Source organism: Amphiura filiformis, unplaced genomic scaffold, assembly GCF_039555335.1.
Source record: "Amphiura filiformis unplaced genomic scaffold, Afil_fr2py scaffold_80, whole genome shotgun sequence".
NCBI classification, from domain to species: Eukaryota; Metazoa; Echinodermata; class Ophiuroidea; order Amphilepidida; family Amphiuridae; genus Amphiura; species Amphiura filiformis.
This window is the reverse complement of record NW_027305544.1, coordinates 1-22,650: the sequence shown is the minus strand read 5'-3', so window position 1 is coordinate 22,650 and position 22,650 is coordinate 1. Positions and strand designations below refer to the sequence as shown.

At 38.3% G+C, this 22,650-nt stretch overlaps 1 protein-coding gene across 1 annotated transcript; it reads left to right on the top strand.

The window, feature by feature from the left end:
- Positions 1 to 100: 100 nt before the first annotated feature.
- LOC140144782 (ubiquitin carboxyl-terminal hydrolase MINDY-3-like) lies at positions 101 to 21,992 on the top strand (the record flags this gene model as incomplete). The annotated part of the gene is made up of 11 exons (XM_072166587.1): positions 101 to 375; positions 4,162 to 4,305; positions 6,492 to 6,687; positions 7,903 to 8,017; positions 15,485 to 15,558; positions 16,224 to 16,303; positions 16,915 to 16,985; positions 17,853 to 17,933; positions 18,421 to 18,566; positions 19,101 to 19,188; positions 21,918 to 21,992. Coding segments are annotated over exons 1-11 (1,200 nt in total), but the record flags the coding sequence as incomplete, so codon positions are not given.
- Between the last annotated feature and the right edge of the window lie 658 nt (positions 21,993 to 22,650).

Below are 22,650 nucleotides of genomic sequence, written 5' to 3'. Positions count from 1 at the left end.
ACGTCGTTAATCGGATAAAAAGAATTAGCTATATTATGGTTCTTGTTTACATCCGTTGAGCGTACTCGCTTTTGCTGGTTTCAAGAATTCCGTTGTTTTGTATTGATCTGAAGATAAACTACCTGGAATCAAGGAGCGACCTTTCAACATGTCGCTTTTTCGTTCCGGATTTTGACATGTATTGTAAATAAACAATGAAATGATCTGATAAAAGTACAAAGCTGTTTTCATTCTTGCCTTTCGGAATGGCTTCTACAAGTAGAAATGAAGAGCAGGGATCTTCAAGTTCAGCCGGACCATCCCCAATTGAGGCTGTGAAGACAGTTACTTGGGGAACAAATTTGAAGGAGGATGTTTTCGCGAGATGGGGACAAGGTAAGCTTAAATTTATTTGATTTTCAAATCTTTAATCAGTCAATGAAGTACAATGCGAGTCGATGATTCTTGATCACAAAAACCTTATCAAAGTGTTGTTGGAGGCATAGTACCCAGAAAGCTTTCTTTAATTTGAATCAAAGAATTAGTTCAAGAACTGAAGAAATAACCATGATAACGGGAACAGTTTTACAACATTTATGAATGATTGAACCAGTAAGCTACACATGTTTATTGTCATGATTGTAGGTATGCCAGGTGCAGGTGAATTCAAATTTGCCATCAAACTGCATCATTTTATTACAAATTAAACTTCTACGACACTTCATCCTCCATCAAAGAAAGACTGTTCAGTACTCTTGTCCGTCCACATGTCGACTATGCCACCGCCGCCTGGGATCCTTATACAACCAAGAACATCAAAAACCTCGAAAAGGTTCAAAACGCAGGGGCGAGATATGTTACTAACACCTATGGCAAGGACACCAGTGTCACAGCTTTAAAAAAACTCCTTGAACTGGCCGCTCCTTCAAGACCGACGCCGTAAAGGGAGGCTGACCTGTTTCTACAAGATCCTCAACGGACAGATGGACATCAACCACAATAATTACATCACCCCTAAAATAAGCCGTTCCAGAAGAGGTCACAACAACCAATTCCAAATTCACCAGACCAGGACTGACGCATACGCTAACTCATTTTTTCAAAGAACTGTCAAGGATTGGAACTCTCTCCCACCTACTACAATCATCCAACCATCCATAGCTACTTTCAAGAATTCACTGACTGATGACTGTACTGCTCGACGCCGCCTTAAAAATTAGCCCACTCTCACCACACCTCCAGTTTAAACTCCGCAGGAGTATTTAGGAGGTTATATCATCCAAGATCCAAGAAAGCACCAAGAGTAAAGAAAGCCAACACTGAAAACCTTTTTGTCATATCACTTTCCGTAGCAAAGTTACATAAAGATTGACTTTCATCAAAGAGATTCTGCTAGCAAAATTCCCCAAAACAGCATTACGGGGGTGTTTCTAGATCTTAGTCTCATGACGATAGCAGCTTTTTTTAATGGAACTGCTATCAAATCCCTCTGAAATTCCATGTGCGAGTCTCTCATCACCAAAAAAATCATATATTTGGGTCAAGTGAAGTATAGACAACATATTTATGAAGGTTTCCTTTCAGCAAGCAGTTCTTTTAAATTTCAATGACAATGTAAATTTGTATTGCCGGTTTAGGCCATTTTGGCTGACAAAATGTGTTAACTGAGGTTTCCCTGTCATACCTATTTATTGTTCTCATTGTAGCTACATGTATGTAGTACGGTAGGCCTACCCCAGTGTTGGAATTAAGCATTTTTTAATGCGTAATTGCATAGCAATAGTAATACTTCAGTGACGTGTGTAAGTCTAAACTATGGCATAAAAATGCTACTCAACTCAAAAATTGTGTAGTAAATTGATAAAATTGTGTAGCATTTTGCTACACGATACCAGCTATGTCCAATGCTGTTAATACCCAAACCCTCAAAGTTTGTTAACTATTGAAGTCTCTGAAATGACAATTTATATCGAAGTACGGTTCTCAAAATACAGAGCTGTTCACAATTAAAACTAATGTGGCAGTTTTAAACTGAAAGTGAAAATAGATAGCTACACTTTCATCAGCATTGTTAAGGAAAATACACAGCCTAGCTTACCATGCTTACTCGAGAACTCTACATGTAGCTTCGAATTTGCACACGATAGTTACAATTCTTGAAGATATGCCCAGATATCATGTATCTTGTCTTGTCTTGTACAGTTTCTATCCAACTAACTCCCCTTGGTGGAGGGGTAACGCGGATAGGTTGGTGGTGCGCTATGATGAAATGAAGTTATTTGAGGTAGAGTTTGGTTATTGCTTGCTTGAAGAGGTTGCTGTCGTTGATGCTGGTGATGTGTTGAGGTAGTGAATTCCAGTCTCTTGTCGTTATCGGGATAAATGAGTTCAAAAAACAGTCTTTATTGGCTTGAACTCATATGTAACTATTGATGTTTGAGCGGCGTGAGAACCGAGTGACCGGGCGAAGTAGTTTTTGTACCGGGATTGCAAGGAGACCCTCCGTGCCTTGTGGAAATTAGTGAGCCTAGCAATTTTCCCACGGTTAACCAAGGGTTCAATGTCTAGATTGGACATCATATCTGTCACACTGCTGTAACGGCCATAATCATTCATAATAAACCTAACAGCTCTCCTCTGAATAGATTCGAGCTTATCAATGAGAATTTGAGTATATATATGGGTCCCATATAGCGGCTCCATACTCAAGAATAGGTCTAATAAGAGTTAATGCTAATCGCTTGATGCGCCTGCTACATGGTTTTAAGTTTCTACGAACAAATCCAAGGGTACGGTTGGCCTTTGGCGTTAGGCCTACATCACAAATATTATGAATTTTTACACCAATCAAGTTTCAAATTAGAATATCTCCACAACTATCAACCCTAAACTATCAAAAGTATACATTTTTGGAAAGCTGAAGGCAAAAGCAATTTAAATATACACATTTCAACTCACTGTACAGGGTGACCTTGAAGTTATACAGGGTGGAATAAAAAAATCCAAATAAAAAATGGGTCATTTAATGCATTGCTTATTACTAACTTGCAGTTATAAACTGAATATAACAACATTGATTTGGTTAGAGGTTAGGGGAGCCTACTGACTCTGGAAGAAAAAAAATCACAGCTGTTTGGTAATCTCGAATACAGGGTGTCCCAAAATATGTTCAAATTTTTTTACAATTCAACATATTTTGAACTGAAACATTTTACCCCTAACCCATACAAAAAAAGTAACCTTGTCCATATTTAGATTCCTCATCAAATTTCCTCTCAGAAAATGTAAACTTTGACTATGATAGGTAATTAAAAATTTACAGCAACTTTTAGATTTTGAAGACATCCGCATTACTTACTACAGTGTTTAATATGAAAACGGGTAGTTTTGTACATAAAAGTTAGCATTTTATAGACTAAACCAATCATAAAGAGTTAAAAATGATTAAAAACAATTAGCAGAATTAATAATCTTTCAAAAGAGCTCTTAACCATGTCTGTAGCCCATATGGATGCAAAGATATGATCAGTTGATTCAACGCACACACACAAAATCTTTATTTCCCATAGACTTTGCACATACCGCCACCGCCTCATCCGCCACCGCCTCATCCACCACCTCGGTCATTCTGAACTCAAACAACTCTAACTCCACTATCTTAGCTGATAAACAATTCTCCTTTGGAGGTCTGTTAGGGCACTTATATAGCTACAAAATGACACCATGATAGGAAACGAGGTACATCCTAGTGGTACCTCATTTCTGGTCATAAATAACAAACCGCTTGTCTTGGGTCACTGAAATTCCAGTGTAGTAATTGGATTCCTTGCCCTATAATATACATAACTTTTGTTACCACTGTGTTATTAGTTTTTGAGAAAAATGCAAAAATAGACACACATTTATCGAGGGGTGTAGTACCCCCTTAAAGTTGGGATTTTGTGTACATTTTCTATGGCACATTCAGTTCTATTATGGTACTGCAAAGCATAATGGGAAATACGGTGTGCCCAGTGGAAACATGCAGATTGTCTGAAACAAGTGATATTTGGAAACAAGTTTTTTCCTGAATATATAGATCACATGAAAAACTAAAAAGAGGATGCTAAATCATGAAATGCATTAGCTCACAAATGCAATTTATATCTAATTAAATACAATTTGTATATTTCTTAATTCCAGGGTTTATATTCAGTGAAGATGAGCCTGCCGCGCTACTACAGAATGAAGGAGGACCATGTGCTATCATTGCTCCATTGCAAGGTTATATCTTGAAGAATCTTCTGTTTCAAGAACCTCAAGTTGAACATTGGCAGCAAATTGATGGTAAGTGGTATATAATGTTCCAGGCAGTACAGGGCATGTGTCGCATCCGAAAATACTAGCTTGCTTGCTTGCTTATTTCGGGTGGTTTTCCCGAACTACGACAGCTCTCCATACCCTCCTGTCCTGCATCGCCGTTCCCAAGTCAGATGCTTCCAGTCCTGTGTCTTGCTTGAGTGCACATGTTTCTTGTTCCATGTTTGGGTGCCCAGTTTATCAGGTTGGCGACAGGTTCACAGTTGCTCTTAAAAAAGTGGCCAGCGAAGCGTGTTCTCATTTCTCTGATCTTCTCTGAGAGCCTTGGGAGGTCTCCATACAGCTCTTTGCTGCTTATGTGCTGCCTCCAATGGATCTTGTACACTCAGTGCCCTAAGCATACGGGTGTAACAGCCATCCAGCTCTTGAGATAGCTTGGGGAGTTATGGTCCAGGCTTCACATCCATATGTTAACACAGACGTCGACTCCACTGTATTTGCACTGAAGACCCGCAGTTTGAAATTCTTTGGCAGAGCAGACTTCCAGATCTTGCTTAGGCTGTTGCATGCTCTCCAAGCGGCCACCTTGCATGTTTTGACATCATGCTCTGTGCTAGCCATCCAGGCTCCGAGATATTTGAAGTCTTTCACCTCATCTAGACTCAAATACTAGACTTAAAGCCATTTCAAAATAGAAGGTTATCAATTGCAAATTGACAAAGAGCATACATGTACTTACAGTTCGGGGTCGGAATGTACCGGGATGCTATGGAGCCTGAATTGCAACAAATCGCTGAGAATCAGAAATTGACAAACGTATGGGAATTGCCATTGGGAAAATACAAAACATAAAGGGGTGCTTCGACACCTCAAAGAATTTACCATATCATACTGTGCTATTAGCAATGCGTATAGTGCACGTTGCCATGTGATATAATGTACATGAGGCCCGATTGATCAAGGATATGAGATAGCAGGTTCATGTTGACTTGCATAGATGCAACCCACTGAAAATGCACATTTAAGCTTAACTTATGACTATTTCAGATGATGACTAATATCCCAACTATTAAGATTGCATACCATACATCTTACTATAAATAGGGGAATGTTGTATCTATCTATCTATCTATGTGAATAAAGGCTCCGTCAGTTTCGATCCAAATGTCGCCAAATTCATACGGGACATTGGGGCATATACCGGGACATTGGGGCATATACCGAGACGGTAATGCGAAAATTTGGTTGAAAACGGTCAAGAATTGACTGCAAAAACAGTGAAAATATGGGTAAAAACGGGGTTTTGTTATGAAAATCGGTTACCAGCCTACGCGTTATTGCAGCTGGCGGCAGCGTCGGTGCAGCGTGCGTAATGCGCGATACGCTAATGCGCGTACAGAACGGCGAGAGCCACACGACTTGCGAGCCAGAGACCAGTGGACATGATAATACGGAAAGAAGGAAGGTACATGGACGGGTCACAGGATACCGGGTGAACACGTCCGCAGACACTCTATGAGATGGACGTAATAAATACGGGAAAAAGATGTGTGTTGTATAAACAACATGAAGCGGTACATGTACTATAAAGAAAAAGAAAATTCAAATGAGGACAAAAAGGTACGAGTAATTAGGTCAACGGGTTAAAGTAACTAAATGAAACGGGAACGAAATAAAGAAGGAAAGAAACTAATCAGGAAATGTAAGAAAAAAAGAAACTAAAATAATGAGAACAAAATTGAGTAAAAAACATGGAAACGGGAAATCACAAGCAGCAAATAAAAAAAGAAGCTAAAAGGGAAATGTAAGAAAGAACAGATTTAGAAAATAATAGGAACGGGGTTAAATAAATAAATAACATGGAAACGGAAAATCACAAGCTAAGCAGAAGAAACTAAAAAAGAAAATGTAAGAAGAGACAAATTTAGATAAATAAAATGTACCTTTTCAATGATTCTACCTGTTCAGAAATTCTTCCTGTTATAGTGAACATTTACTCAATCTAGCGGGGACCCGCGCGAAGCGCGGGTATCCCGCTAGTGTATGTAAAAATCAAACTTCAAACAAGATTGAGGGCATAAGTTTTAAGAAATCTAATGATGCCTCCATAACTGTGTTTGTTATAATTGATGTGTTCAATGGTCATTTGCCCTCAAGATTGATGGGTAACCATAATAATCTTCTAATGTTTTGTTTGACTTGTTAAATTGCAGCTGAACGGAGGCGAGAGCTACTCTTAGAGGCCATGACGGAGGTTCTCAGCAACGTCTCTACAAGCAATGAGTTCACATTGATACTGCAAGCCGACAAACAACAGAGTGTGATGACAGAGAACCCAGTGATAGAAAACATTGCACAGGGTGGACAAGAACCACCCACTGATCATAACACTTTCCATAGCTCATTAAGGTTAGTATGGTAATGTGTAAGCAAAGAAAGTATCATGCATACCCACATTAACAACAGAGTGTGGTGACGGAGAACCCAGTGACAGAAAACATTGCACAGGGTGGACAAGAACCACCCACTGATCATAACACTTTCCATAGCTCATTAAGGTTAGTATGGTAATGTGTAAGCAAAGAAAGTATCATGCATACCCACATTAACAACAGAGTGTGGTGACGGAGAACCCAGTGACAGAAAACATTGCACAGGGTGGACAAGAACCACCCACTGATCATAACACTTTCCATAGCTCATTAAGGTTAGTATGGTAATGTGTAAGCAAAGAAAGTATCATGCATACCCACATTAACAACAGAGTGTGGTGACGGAGAACCCAGTGATAGAAAACATTGCACAGGGTGGACAAGAACCACCCACTGATCATAACACTTTCCATAGCTCATTAAGGTTAGTATGTACATTGTAAGCAATGAAAGCATCTTGCATACACCCCACGCACACACACCTGTTTGTAAATACATTCAAATGAGGACCTCGACTTAAGGAGGATCTAGCCGAGGACTCACACACCCGTTTTAATCGACACACCATGGACCTCGCACTAACACACCAGACAACTTACTATCCAACTGTGACCCGTCCTATACCCCCTATGGGGGACCTATCTTATATGCATATTTGCATCATTTACGTCATCCTGGTCATAGTTTCAAACCGAGGACGTCCTCGTTTGGAGGCGTGTCCTCGTTTTATGGTGTGTATCCATATGTAGGTCCTCGTTTGGAGGCATTTACAAACGCACCCCCACCCACACACTAATACAGAATGACATTGACACAGAAGCCAGTGATATAAAACATTGCTCAGGGTGGACAGGAACCACCCACTGATCATAACACTTTCCATAGCTCGTTATTAAAGGTTTGTAATGGTACGGTAATGTGTATTTGTAAGCAATTAAAGCATCATGCATCCCACATACCTGTACTCACTTAAAATACCTACTCACTAAAATACCTACTTAAATACTTGCATGTTTTTTGAACAAATGACTCCCATGATATGATTTAAGACTCTGTAAAAACAAATTAAGAATCGTGTGGGATAGGTAGAAGTAATTAAGTATATGAAACGCATGAATCAAAGCTACCAGAGGCATCATGATTTTCCTTTTAAGATATCATTGCCTAATTCAATTTCTTCTCCATTTTGCAGGTTACAATCCTATAACTCTGTAGAAGAAGTCCACAGTGCACTGCAAGCATCCTATCATATGTTCACTAATGATGGGGGTGTATTACTGTTTCTATATTCAGTCTTGTTGACTAAGGTAAGACATGAAATGGGCTATTCCAATTGAAATTCATATACCCTATGGAAGACATACGCCCCTTATGGAAAACATGACCTTTATAATCTCTCACACAAGGGGTGTAGATTTCAAATGGAGTCACCCATTCAGGTAATCCGTTTGAAATTTACACTCCATATGTTAAGGTTAAGATCATGTAGGGGTGTTTTGGATCTCAACTGGAATAGTGAAACGGAGAGCCAAAATGCGATTTCAGATTTTTGGCCTGTTTTTAAGCTTACCTCCGTGTGTTGTCAATGGCGAATTTTAGCTTTTGTCAAATTCACATTTAGAGAAAAGTCACGATGCTCACGTGTTCGTGGTAGTTTTTGATCGTTATTATACATTTAAAAATGATTGCATGGCTCTGCACAAGGTATATTTTTGTAAATATTTGGATTTGTTTACCTGTCGGTCGTCAGTTTTTGCCGTGGGTTGAAAAAACGGCAGAGAAATTTGTCATGTAAATGCGTGCGAATTTGGCTTCAAAATTTCACTATTCTGCTAGAAGTTGTACAGAGATCGTATAATATTGTGTACATAATTTTGTCAGGAACAAAATAAGGTATTACATACCGCTCTACGAGTAAATATTGAGGACAAAATTCAGGTTTTTCATGTGTTGTTTCAAAGAATTTTAGATTTGTCATTTTAAAACTTCCCGGCCATCAATCGTCTGAACGTAAACAAGTTTTTCCTAAAATTGTAAATTTCCTTAAAAACGACTTTTGTTGATCAAACTTTGGATTATTTAAGATGTAATTGTTTAAGAATGTAGAATTTTAAGATATTTTTGAGTATTTTAATGTTTTACATGGTCAAAAAGGGGGTCATCAGTTTGATTCCTGATTTAAAAACACTTTAGCAATTGTTCTAGTTATTAAATTGTTGATTTCGCCTGTTCAAATCTTTTCGAAAGTGAGCGCCTGACGCGGAGTGACTGCGCGATATCCATAGTAACGGAGCTTACGCTTTGAACGCAGCCGCCAAAAGGTTCCATGAACGCGTTCAGGAGAGTATATAAAGGCCGTGCACGATTTAAATTAATCAGATTGCTTGGTGGACAATAGTCCACCCACGAACCCTGAAAGGGAAACCACAGGGTAAGCACTGCCAACCAAAGCAAATACGCCCTACGCTCAGGAGCTCAGATTGATGCTAGGGGCAGCTTGGCTACCACAATAGTGGCAACACCAGGGTGGTTATACACTCCGGTGATTTGGCCTACATTTTGTAGCGCCTATGCCTAATTTGGGCAAGTGACTTGCCGCACACACGCACAAGTCCAATGGAAAATTTATATGCACTGTATTCATGTGCATTCACTGTTGCATGGCAAGCTCGTATTTGGTGTATAGGCATGGATACCCTGAAGTAGGCCTAGGCCTTGGCCTAGCCTACGACTATGTCATGTGATGACAGATTCTGTTGATTAAATTATATTTTTATGCTTCTTGATTATTCAAGCAGATAGTAGGCCTATATTCGGCAGCATTTATTGGTAATTTATTTGGATTTAAAAGAGAGAAATAAGGAAATATCGTCATGTCATCATCAACAGAGATTGTGTATTTACCTGTATTAACTTGTATTTATGTTGTGATGTGATAAGACAAATATGAAAGCAAAATAACAATACAAGATATAACAAAAGAAGCAAATATAAAACAGAATTGTCAAGTCTCATTTTTACCTGTTACTTCTCCTTTCATGCATCACTGATTCAACATGTCTTGGGGAGAATTCTAGTCTTTGATACTACGCTACCACTTGTATGTTTAGAAGGCTAGTCTTCTCCACCAGTCGCTTATAAAAGAATTAGGGGCAAGCTCGGTCCCGTTACAACTGGTGTCTGGCGGTGGAATAAATCAAAATTTTAACAAATTTTGGCTCACGATTTATTATGGCAGCGACTGAAGATAGTGTTGGTACTACTTCTCCAACCGATACCAGCTCAGAAATATTAGCTGGTGATGAATTTAATGTTCATGAAAGTGATGAGTCAGTGAGAGGTAGGCCTAAACATTCTAGAAATGACACTCAGCCTGGAGTAAAAATAAAGCCTCAAACTTACGATGGGACCACTTCCTGGTCAGACTATTTGATACAATTCGAAATTGTTGCTGAATGGAATAAATGGAATGATTATACCAAAGCCATTTGTTTAGCAACTAGTCTAAGAGGTGTTGCTCAGAGTGTACTGGGATATTTGGATCCGACTGAACGGGCGTGAGTACCACTCACTTGTGGCCTGTTTGAACCTGAGGTTTGGAACCGAAAATCAGGAAGAGCTATTCTGGGTGAAACTCAATAACAGAGTAAGGCACCCAAAAGAGTCATTGCCTGACCTAGCTCACAACATCAGGAAGTTAGTCAAGCTAGCTTTACCAACAATACCAAGTCCTTTCTCACAGGAGATAGCAAAGAAATACTTCATAAGTGCTATCAGAGAAAGCGAAGTTGCGGTTAAACATCCTGCGTGCAAAACCTGCTACTTTTGATGATGCAATCAAGTTTGCAGTGGAAACAGAAGCTGTTTACAAAGCTGAGAAGTACAGAAAGCATCAATATGATGTATCTGCAGATGGTGCAGATGGAATTGCTGAAGGGCAATTTATAGGCGTGGAAAAGAAGACTGGGCGATCATCCAGAAAGAACCGGAAGTCTCCCTCATCACAAATGCGAGCCAGGAGAAGGTTAGCTTTCTTAAAGATCCAGAAAAAGTTAACCAGGCCGCATGCTCCCTTAATTGGGAAAGACTGTGATGATCTACCCTGCCAAATGGCATGCTCAAGCAGTTTCAAGAAGAAAGGGAGAAAGACACGAAAGTCTCCATCATCTAGAAGGCGAGCCAGGAGACGATTAGCTGTAAGGAGACAGTTAACTGGTGGTCAGGACACTCCCTTGATAAATGGGGAAGACTGCCAACTAGCAGGTCCCCAGTGATAATCAGACAGTATTAGTTGACCGTATAGGCGTGGGTGAATGGAATTCATCTGGTCAATACGCCGACACTCTGAGAAAGTTGTCATCTCAGATGAGTCTTTGGAAGAGGTCAGCTATGCTACTTGATGACGGTCATGATGGTATGGGCACACGATCTGGCCTATGCACCAACTCATTGTCATCCGGGAACTTGTCATAGCAGAACGAGAGTCTGCAGGAAGAATGACTTATCATGCAGATATGTAATGATTGTCTGATTGTATATAATTTGTAAATAGCTTTACGAGGAAGATTCAAGGAGACGAAAGTTATCGTGATTATGGGATAATGATATGCGGAAAAGCCCTCGCCGTATAGTCATTGATCCTTGTGGTGTATGAAGTCCGGGAAAGGGCTCACCGACGTCTTGCACTGCATACTGATAACTCCTTGCCGCTAAAATATGAAATACTGTTTTATGAAGATGAAGTCCGGTATAGGCCTTGCCGACATCATCATCATATAAACGTGTTTTATAGCGGATTGTCTACTCTACATGTAGACCCTGTATATAAAAATTGTTTTCATTATTGTTATTATGTAATCATAATAACTAAACTCTTAGAGGGACAGCCTCAAATAAAAAAAAACTTCATGAATGAAATGTTATTTCAGCCAAAACGTGATTAGAAGTTTGATATGACTTTACTGACTGCATGCAGCGGTATTGACATGACAATCTTTTTGATCAAATTTTGTCTCTGGGAAATTCTTGTTCTTTTAAAAAAAGAGCAATTCTGGATTTCTTAATTTAGATAAAGTGAAAGACACATCACTTTATTTCGACACAACTCTTCTTAATATCATTTGGAATGATGGACAATTGGACATGCATGGAGATATCACCATGAAAAAATGGACAGTGTTGACTGTCGGGCACTCATGTTGTTTTACATGAGAATTCATGCCTTAATTCTGAATTGAATGTCAGATTTTGAAGATTACGAAGACAGATGAAGAAAAACAAAATGAAGATGAAGATGGCTACAGTAAATAAATAGCATACATCGACTTCAAGCCTACAAAATAATGGTTGCTTAATTGAATAGCCATTAGATCTGTACGTGCTATCTACTGAAGATAGCAAGAAGTTTTGCCGCACGGCATGTGCTCTTAAGAAGATTAACAAATGAAAATCAACTAGATCTCATCATCTGTTTTCTACTGATACTGTTGAGGCATCACCACGGGCGGTTATGCAGATCTTATGATTTTGGAACTCTGGTTGGTGCGACGGTGACTCACTGATTGCAGTCATGATGTTTTCAGAGCAATGTCAGGCTATGTAGGCGCATCGGTAACAGAGAATCAAGTTTGGCTCTTGGGTGGATTACCAACTGAGAAAGTCTTCAACTTACTTTTTAGAACTCAGGTGCAAGAGTGAATGGCAAAAGTGATATTTGACTAGTCAATGGTTATTCTTTACCAGGTCAAATGTTTTATTCGATGATGTATGGTTTCTTTACACCTTGCATAATTGATGTAAGGGCGGCGAGTCAACATTTCCTCTCATGATCGACGGTGAACCAATCTGGCAGTTTCTCATGAGAGTTGCGAAAGAGGTATGATAATGTAGATTCTCAGATGTTGAAGATATCGAACTGAAGACAAGATCCATCAGAAAAAGGATGCTGAGCAATAGAACTTTTAAAATATCTGAACTTAAATAAATTGATCGTTAATTGTTGGAAAAATTTAAAATGTTAAACTGATGTTTTGTGTAACTTGATGCAGAGACAGACTTCTGTTCATTAGCTCGAAAGTCAAGAATAAAACTGGTATTGTTCATTGAAAATGAAATTGATGGAAATGTGCACCAAGGTGAATTAAATGGTTCTTGTAAATTAATATTTTATTGGTGAAGAAGAGTATGCATAAAAACCAGATATGCTAGAGATACTGTGAAAGATTTGTATAAAACTTGTAAACATAATAATATAATTTGCATGTGAAATAGAGTTGTTTTTAAAATGTATAGTTGTAAATCGGCCAAATAGCCAATTAATTTTGAAAAACCTTTTGAGGTCACGAGGTCACTGTACAATGTTATTGTCAGCCTGTCACCAAACAATGATTGAGTGAATTTAGCATTTACCTATGTTACTGCTGAAGTTTTGTGAAGGAAATGTTCTAAAAAAAATTTTAAATTGTAATTAAGTTAAATAATTATACATGTTACATTTCGGGACGAAATAGTCTCGAAGAGGGGGTAGTGAAACGGAGAGCCAAAATGCGATTTCAGATTTTTGGCCTGTTTTTAAGCTTACCTCCGTGTGTTGTCAATGGCGAATTTTAGCTTTTGTCAAATTCACATTTAGAGAAAAGTCACGATGCTCACGTGTTCGTGGTAGTTTTTGATCGTTATTATACATTTAAAATGATTGCATGGCTCTGCACAAGGTATATTTTTGTAAATATTTGGATTTGTTTACCTGTCGGTCGTCAGTTTTTGCCGTGGGTTGAAAATACGGCAGAGAAATTTGTCATGTAAATGCGTGCGAATTTGGCTTCAAAATTTCACTATTCTGCTAGAAGTTGTACAGAGATCTTATAATATTGTGTAAATAATTTTGTCAGGAACAAAATAAGGTATTACATACCGTCTCTGAGTAAATATTGAGGACAAAATTCAGGTTTTTCATGTGTTGTTTCAAAGAATTTTAGATTTGTCATTTTAAAACTTCCCGGCCATCAATCGTCTGAGCGTAAACAAGTTTTTCCTAAAATTGTAAATTTCCTTAAAACGACTTTTGTTGATCAAACTTTGGATTATTTAAGATGTAATTGTTTCAGAATGTAGAATTTTAAGATATTTTTGAGTATTTTAATGTTTTACATGGTCAAAAGGGGTCATCAGTTTGATTCCTGATTTAAAAACACTTTAGCAGTTGCTGTGGTTCTGGATATTAAATATAGTTATGCTCAAAATGTTTCCGAAATGGAGCGAATGACGCGGAGTGAATGCGCGATATCCATAGTAACGGAGCTTACGCTTTGAGCACGCAGCCGTAAAAGGTTCCATGAGCGCGTTCAGGAGAGTATATAAAGGCCGTGCAGCGCAAATTAATCAGATTGCTTGGTGGACAATAGTCCACCCACGAACCCTGAAAGGGAAACCACAGGGTAAGCACTGCCAACCAAAGCAAATCGCCCTACTCAGGAGCTCAGATTGATGCTAGGGGCAGCTTGGCTACCACAATAGTGGCAACACCAGGGTGGTTATACACTCTGGTGATTTGGCCTACATTTTGTAGCGCCTATGCCTAATTTGGGCAAGTGACTTGCCGCACACACGCACAAGTCCAATGGAAAATTTATATGCACTGTATTCATGTGCATTCACTGTTGCATGGCAAGCTCGTATTTGGTGTATAGGCATGGATACCCTGAAGTAGGCCTAGGCCTTGGCCTAGCCTACGACTATGTCATGTGATGACAGATTCTGTTGATTAAATTATATTTTTATGCTTCTTGATTATTCAAGCAGATAGTAGGCCTATATTCGGCAGCATTTATTGGTAATTTATTTGGATTTAAAAGAGAGAAATAAGGAAATATCGTCATGATCATCAACAGAGATTGTGTATTTACCTGTATTAACTTGTATTTATGTTGTGATGTGATAAGACAAATATGAAAGCAAAATAACAATACAAGATATAACAAAAGAAGCAAATATAAAACAGAATTGTCAAGTCTCATTTTTACCTGTTACTTCTCCTTTCATGCATCACTGATTCAACATGTCTTGGGGAGAATTCTAGTCTTTGATACTACGCTACCACTTGTATGTTTAGAAGGCTAGTCTTCTCCACCAGTCGTTTATAAAAGAATTAGGGGCAAGCTCGGTCCCGTTACAATAGTCCAATTATATTGTAATGTAATTGTTTCAAAATAACAACCTGCAAACATTTATATATTCCTTATAAATGCACCAAACTTTTGAATTCTACCAAATAGCATTTGTATTGAGGCAAAGTGATTCTGAAGTTCCTCGCTGGTCTTGAGATAAGACACCAATAAGTTTGTGACGGCCTTCCCGCTCTTACCAATTTAAGTTTATATGTGTGTTACTTTGGGTATGGAAAGTTTGGGCCCCTTATTTTTAAGAGCACCTGGCCTGAGGGGCCCCATCTTATTTTGAGGCCTGGTGTGTAGCTATACTAGATTCCATATTATATTGGCGCATTGGGAAAAGGTTAAAGATCGTTGGATCTCAGCCATTATCCGACATCGGTAACAGTATTATTGATCTCTTCCTAACTGCATAGTGTGGAGCCAGTGAGCCCGTCAATTGATAACAATATCTTTACGAAAGTAACGGTTACTCCAAGCAAATGTGGAATGTATTGTAACGTACAGAAACACAATTGGCAAAGAAAATAGGCTAGTTGTTATTTAAACTTTTAAAAAAATATCATCATGAAAATAATTTGCAAAATGTTTGCTTTCTTTCAACAGGGATTGGACAGTATTAAGGTGGAAGTAGAGGATTCTAGTGAGCCGCTAATTGATGGTATATACGGACACGGCAGGTAAGCACTCTTGCTCATTTTTTTTTTTTAAAAGAAATAATGGAAAGTAAGTATTTGTAATACCACGTTTGATGATAATATGGCGATATTATTGTCAATATCCTTATGGGACTTTTCACCAAGACTCAACGATATGGATGGGAGTTAAAGGAAAAAGTGCTTTCAATTGGTCAACCCAGGGCTTCCAAAACTGTAGATAATGACTCAAATGTTGGTCATGCGCACATCTTCATGGGGTCGCGTTGACCGATTTGTCAAAATAGTAATTTTGCTAGCGGGTCACCAGGAAGATGTTTTGCCTGGTACATGTACACCACTGTAACAACATATATGTATTATCAGATTATGCTGTGGATCATATCAGGCCATATTTTCTCATGAAATTTGGGTCACAGGAAAAAAAGTTTGGGATGCTCTGGGTTAATCTATAACAGGATGATATAAATAAGATTGGGCTTTTAAAGTTGAAATCCAAATTTCATGAGAAAATATGGCCTGACCCAAAACGTGAGTGACCTTAACCTCCCACACAGCAGGTGTAGATTTTAGAGTCTCCTATTCAGGTAACTTCATTTGAAATCACACTCGTCGTGGGGGAGATTGCTGAATTGTCTTTCATTTTCAACTTTCAATGTTAATGGAACCTATCCCCTTTCTCCTTACAGCCAAAGTCTCATTAATCTAATGCTAACTGGCAGGGCCGTGTCACACGTCTTTGACGACGAAAAAGAAGTAGCAGGATTGAGTAAGTAGAAACCTAACTGACCAGTGTTCCCTCTAAGGCTGTATGGCATAGGATTGGCACTGGGCTTGCCAGAATTAAGCTCCAGGGTTGTAGCTACAGTCGGCGGTGGTGGGCTGCGCCACTCACTTTTGGAGCCCACCACTCAACTGCAATTTTAGTACTGGGCCCACCACTCGAGAGTCCCAAAATTGCACAATTTTATGGAATTAGTCAAGAGACACAAGTCAGTAGTAATAAATGGTATTTACTAGCGTAAATTTTCGGTCCTCATCATCCCCCCCCCCACACACACTTTTTAGATTCTTGAGTATCCTGGTGGGAAAAATATGGGTCAATGCAATAAAATTGAGACACACATTGTTGAAATAAAAGCAAAATACCCTCTGGGCAATATTTTATACCCCTTCAGATGAAAAATTCACAATTGGAAGGGTACAAAAAAATGGCATATACCCCTTCAGCAAGATGCTTAAAACAACCCTGAGCGCCATGCTCACATATTTAGGCACTGCATTTTGTGTTTGTTTAGTTGGAGAGGGCGCGAATATGCTGGACCTGATATTGATTGATCGGTGATGTTTTTCTCCTTTTCCTCTTTTTTGAATCATCAGGGATGAAGGGAGTCACAGAACAAGGCAACATAGGATTTCTAACATTGTTAGAAAATTTGAGATATTGTGAGGTATGTTATCAGTTGTGAGTTGTTAACCCTATGAGAACTACCTGCTGATTGGCCAAAAAGAAGTTTTCATTATCAATTGGACCAATCAGCAATATTGTTAGAATAATTTCACTACCCAAAAAATTGGGGTGAATTATTTGCAAAGCTCCATTCTGATTGGTGATTAAAGTGAAGATATAATGTAATTGACCAATCAGAGGCAATTTTAGATCGGCAGGTAGTTCTCAGGGGGTTAATATTGTTTCTGTCTTTTGTTGCAAAACTATTCCATATTTAAAGCAAGGGTGCAAAGGGCTATTCCATTTGAAATCCATTCTCCCCTATGGCAGATATGACCTTAATCTCCCACACAGGGAGTGTGAATGTCAAATGAATAGATGACTCCATTTGAAATCCCGCCATTGACCATGTGGACAATTTCAGATGAAAAAGGGTGAAATACCATATTTAAAAATGATAGAAAATTGGTAAAAAAAATGAAAAACCTACAATTTTTCAGTTCAAACTTAAAGTACACAGACTAATGAAAATAGAATTCAAGAAAACTGGAATTCGGCATTTTAAAAACATGCCATGGTTCAGACCAACCTTAAGACCCAATATGTGCTGTTGAATTTTGGTCAATTTTTGTGATTGTGTGCATGTACAATTATACAGGGACTTTAAATAATCTCTCATTGCTCACTGAATAAATTTAGCTTCATGAAAATGATAGCACAAATGCAATTTACAGCTTTAAAAGTGTGTGTAAAAAAACCCTACCTACCTGCCCTGATTTTTTTATGTTATGCCAATCAAACATTTGTTTTGTTCTGCAACTTTAACACTTTCGTTATTGTACATTTCATCTTTTGTCCCCACTCACAGGTTGGTAGTTATATGAAGAATCCTAGGTGTCCTATATGGGTGTTAGGCAGTGAGACACACCTTACAGTCTTCTTTACACAGGTAGGTTAAATGGGCATAGCTACCATTTGTAATATTTCAATCAATTTACTTAATTTTGATCAATTTAAACCCCAACTACAGTCATTACTCATATATATAATACCTTTGTTGGTTATCTAAAACGTCCATCAGGAAAGTAATACAGAATATCAACAATTTACAATGAGGGGGTTGTGCTGCAAACAATAGGTGTCTTACATAAGGGAGTTATTACATTGTACTGCACTGATGGTCTTTCCATAAACTAAAGCGATGCTGACTATGCGCATACAGGATAAGTCCCATCATTACCCGTTAGGGCGGGTTGTTCCATGAATTGCCACAAACGAACTGCTACACACGTTGATTCGCGTCGGATTTGTAGGCTTACGCAAATTTAATTTCATCAATGCTGCAAATTGAATTGAATTTTTTTGCCCGAATCATGATCTAGCTCATTTTTTTTGCTTAAATTCTGACATTACATTACATTTATCTCCATGCACAGGAACTATCATTAGTAGCACCTGAATCCAAATGGGAGACGGCTCGTAGAATATTTAGCAGTTATGACACGGAGGGCTCAGGGTTTATCCAGGCTGTATTATTAGGCGATGTTCTTGCTACGTTAGAGCTATTTTCATTACCAGAATAGTGAGTACTTGTATATACTGTATAAGTGGTAATTTTCGCAATGGTTTTATTTTAGCGAATTTCGCGATTAGAGCTCAACATGAAAATAACACCTCGCGAATGTATGCAATAATGTATTACAAGTATTGGGAAGGACTGGGCAATCGCGAAAATAACATTCGCGAAAATGTGTCTCTCACTCCAAATCGCGAAAATAACTGTACGCGAAAATTACCACTTATACAGTATTGTATTGTACATAATTTGTTGGTTTAATACAAGAAGGTCGTTTTATACAAGAAGGTCTTTTAAAAGTGCATAGTGTTTACAAAGCACTTAAATTACATTTTTCTCCCACTTTCATTTTACCGCTTCACAGCCAAACTGTTGATTAATTAATATTTTTTGACAACTGAAAGAAAGGCCCAATGCATAGGTGTATGCGACAAATCCAATTTCACTTACCTGTGCACACGGATCTCGTAGATTTTTTATTTTTATCTTTTTTATTTTTTATGGCCCAATTAACTGGCATTTTCCCTTCTATTATTTCAGTGTGGACATAATGAGAAAGAAACTAGATCCTGATGAATTTGGCATCATTTTACTCAATGCTTTCATGGCGGAATTCTTTGCAGATGAGGTAAGAAATCAAGGGAGAGGTTTTATGGAATCATAATGTACACCCAGCGCCCAAGGCCATCCAACGGATTTGAATACATCCCAAGTTTAAAATACTTTTTTTTTTTTTTTTTTTTTATTTGTTCGGGTTTTGACAACCCTGGATAACCCAAGAAAGCCTCTATTGTAGCTTATTTCCATTGGGGTCCATTTGAACACCGGGACGGGTTGGGAACAGACAGGGGTTAACACCATACTCTTTTCGAAACTGGCTGCGAGATACATGTACAGGTATGCCTCTCTTGTACACAGGACCGACGGCTTAACGTCCCCTCCGAAGGACGGAGTACTTTCATGATTCATTTACCTAATTCTAAATGAACCATGGGGAGAGCAGAAGTCTGAATTTAATCTACAGAAGTTGCTAATTAATTTCAGACTTTTTTTCCAAGTCAATATCCCAGCAAATCGCCACCGCTGGAATCAAACCGGGACCTCATGCACTAAAGGCAAGTACCCTAACCATTGTGCCACGCTCTCCCACCTTCCTTGCTGTTCTAGATTATATGTAGTCCGCTACTTGGTCAGCCAGTGTGTAGCCACTGCATCCCCAGGTGGCTGTGGTCACGGCACATTGTTCTACAGCACTCAGTATAGGGAGGTTGTTACAGCTTATATGTGACATGATCAAGGGGAATGAGTCGCTTGTCGACCCTGGTCGAAAACAAGTTTTATATATGTTTTTAAAGAGGAAATTTAGAGCTTTCAGAAACTGAAAACCGCATGTTGATATGACTTTTCTTTGCGAATTTACGTCAATTTATCAATCACTGGAAACAATATAAAAGAATTAAAACAAAAGAATTTTAAGACTTTCTTTGCCTAAAAATCAATATTAGCGACATCTGACTCATGATCATTTCCCTTGGTCGTGTTACATTAAGATATATCTCAGAATGTATTTGGTGAATCTCACCCAAGGACTGGAATAAATGCAAAAAGTTCCAATTTTCTCCCATTGGAGTGTTAAAGTGCACAATATCAGCATATATCAAACATGTTGCATAATATAATTCTTTGTTTCTACTAACAAAATGCTGCTTATAACCAGGGACAGGCGATTTGCGCAGAACTTTTTTTCCGCGCAATTGGCAATTTTTTTCCTATGGGCACGGATACATGATTTTTGCACTAAAAAAAGTTCCGCGCAATTTGCTATTTTTTTCCACGCAAATCGCCTGTCCCTGCTTATAACTTCATTCAGCATTTACTTATGTTAAACAAAATGTTGAATTTATAGCATGGGTAAGCTCAATAAGTGAACTTTCACTTTACTTTTATTGTCATTTTCCTTCTCCATTACAGCCAAATAGATCAAATAGCAGAACATTTTAAAAAAGGAAGGTTTTTATTTCAAACTGGAATGGTGACCCACAGGTCAAATTGCTAGAATTGTACATTCAACACAACTAAACAGCCTATACAATGCAATTTGCAGGCAGCAGCTTAATCAGCGCCAATATTGCAACATTGAAACAAACAACTATACAAACATCCAATCCAACCCAACCCCATCCCTCAGTAGGCAATGAGGATAAAGTGCCTTGCCCAAGGACACAACACGTTGGCACGAGCGGGGCTCGAACTCGCAACCTATGGATTATGAGTCGGGCGCCTTAACCACTCCGCCACACATGCTCCCTGCTCCCACGATTTTAATGATGGTCCCACGATGATTTTAATCATTATAATGGACTTAAAAGATCCTGCACTATATAGAGTGTACTAGCATTGGGTTCAAATGTCATTTATTATATTCTGTTTTTCTCATTTACAGCCAGATAGATAGATTAAAGCCATATTATAACATTTCTGTTAAAATAGATTAGTATTTATTTTCCATAAAAAGTTAGCTTTTACTGTCAGATACGTCCCCTTTTAATTTTGAGCCGAACAAGTGAGGTAAAGTTTAGAAAATTGGAATTTACTACTAGCGCACATGCATGTTACTCCCGCGGTTGTAATACAGTACGATCCTCTGGGTGGGTGTGTGTGTATAACGCACGCCGTGTACGTACTGTGCATACGTGTTCGACTAATATTTCCATCGTAATAAAACGACGGTTCCAGCGGTTTATTCAAAATCTCGGATTTTGACAAAACTACTGTACCTAAAGTCTTGATTTTTGCAGAGTATCTTATTGACTAAAGTACATTACATTCGTGTAAGCACCAGAATTTTTTAGGGCGTTCTCCTCAGCAAATGTTATAATATGGCTTTAAGGCCGGAACATTTCACAGTATATCATTATAATGGACTTAAGGGGGTACTACACCCCTGCCCAATTTTGTGCCTATTTTTGCATTTTTCTCAAAAATTATAGAGCATTGGTGACAAGTAAGATATGTATATTATAGGGGCAAGGACTAGAACTGCTACACTGGAAATTTTATTTCAGCACAGACAAAAGTTGTGGAGTTACAATCAAAAATGAGGGAAAACCAATATTTGATCAATATATAACTATTTGCCTTGAGTTGCTGAATTTTCAGTGCAGTAGTTGTAGTCCTTGCCCTATAATATACATATCTTACTTGTCACAAATGCTTATAATTTTGAGAAAAAAACGCAAAAATAACAAAAATTGTTAGGTGTAGTACCCCTTAAAAGATCCTGCAATCTATAGGGTGTACATAGAATTGGGGTTAAAGGTCATTAATTTATTTATTTTCTTTTTTTCTTATTTACAGCCCGATAGATTAATACCAGAACACTTCACAGTATATCATTATAATGGACTTAAAAGATCTTGCCCTCAAAATAAGGTAAGTGTTTTGCTCTATAAGCTTCTGACCTCCGCAAATGAAGTTACACCCCGTCAAATTGTTCTTGCTTGTTTTCAAATTTTTACCCCGAATTGGCAGTTTCAATCCCCCAAATAAATTTATTAAAGTCCACACTACATAGCGTTATAGTATATGTACCTGCCTACCATGCAGATTTGCTCATGACTTTTTATTTTGATTATGCAATTCAAGTGGGAAAACTTTTGGACTTTCCCTGTTATTTGCTTTCCCACGGAGAGAAAAGGAACTGCATAGCAGGTATACTCTATGATAATCATTTGAATAACTAGAAACTATTTTATTTAGCAAAAATTAAGTTACCGTCATAAAAACTCCCCTTATTCTAAAATGAACAAACCTTGTTTACAACTCAAGTCTTCAGTTGTGCGTATTCAAGTAGTGTGTGCGTATTACGCCTACAATGTGCTACAAAGAAGTGCCTGGACAAGTGTGTTACGTGTTATCAATACTTTTGATGATTTGGGGTCATTCACAGCCTGTGAGACGACACCCGAAATCATACGATTATTCATTCAGATTTTGTGTCTACAAACTAGACCAGACCTGTCGACTAAAGCATGGCCAATTAAAAGCAATCACATTGTGACATGGTGCATTTTTTTTTGCTCATTATAGG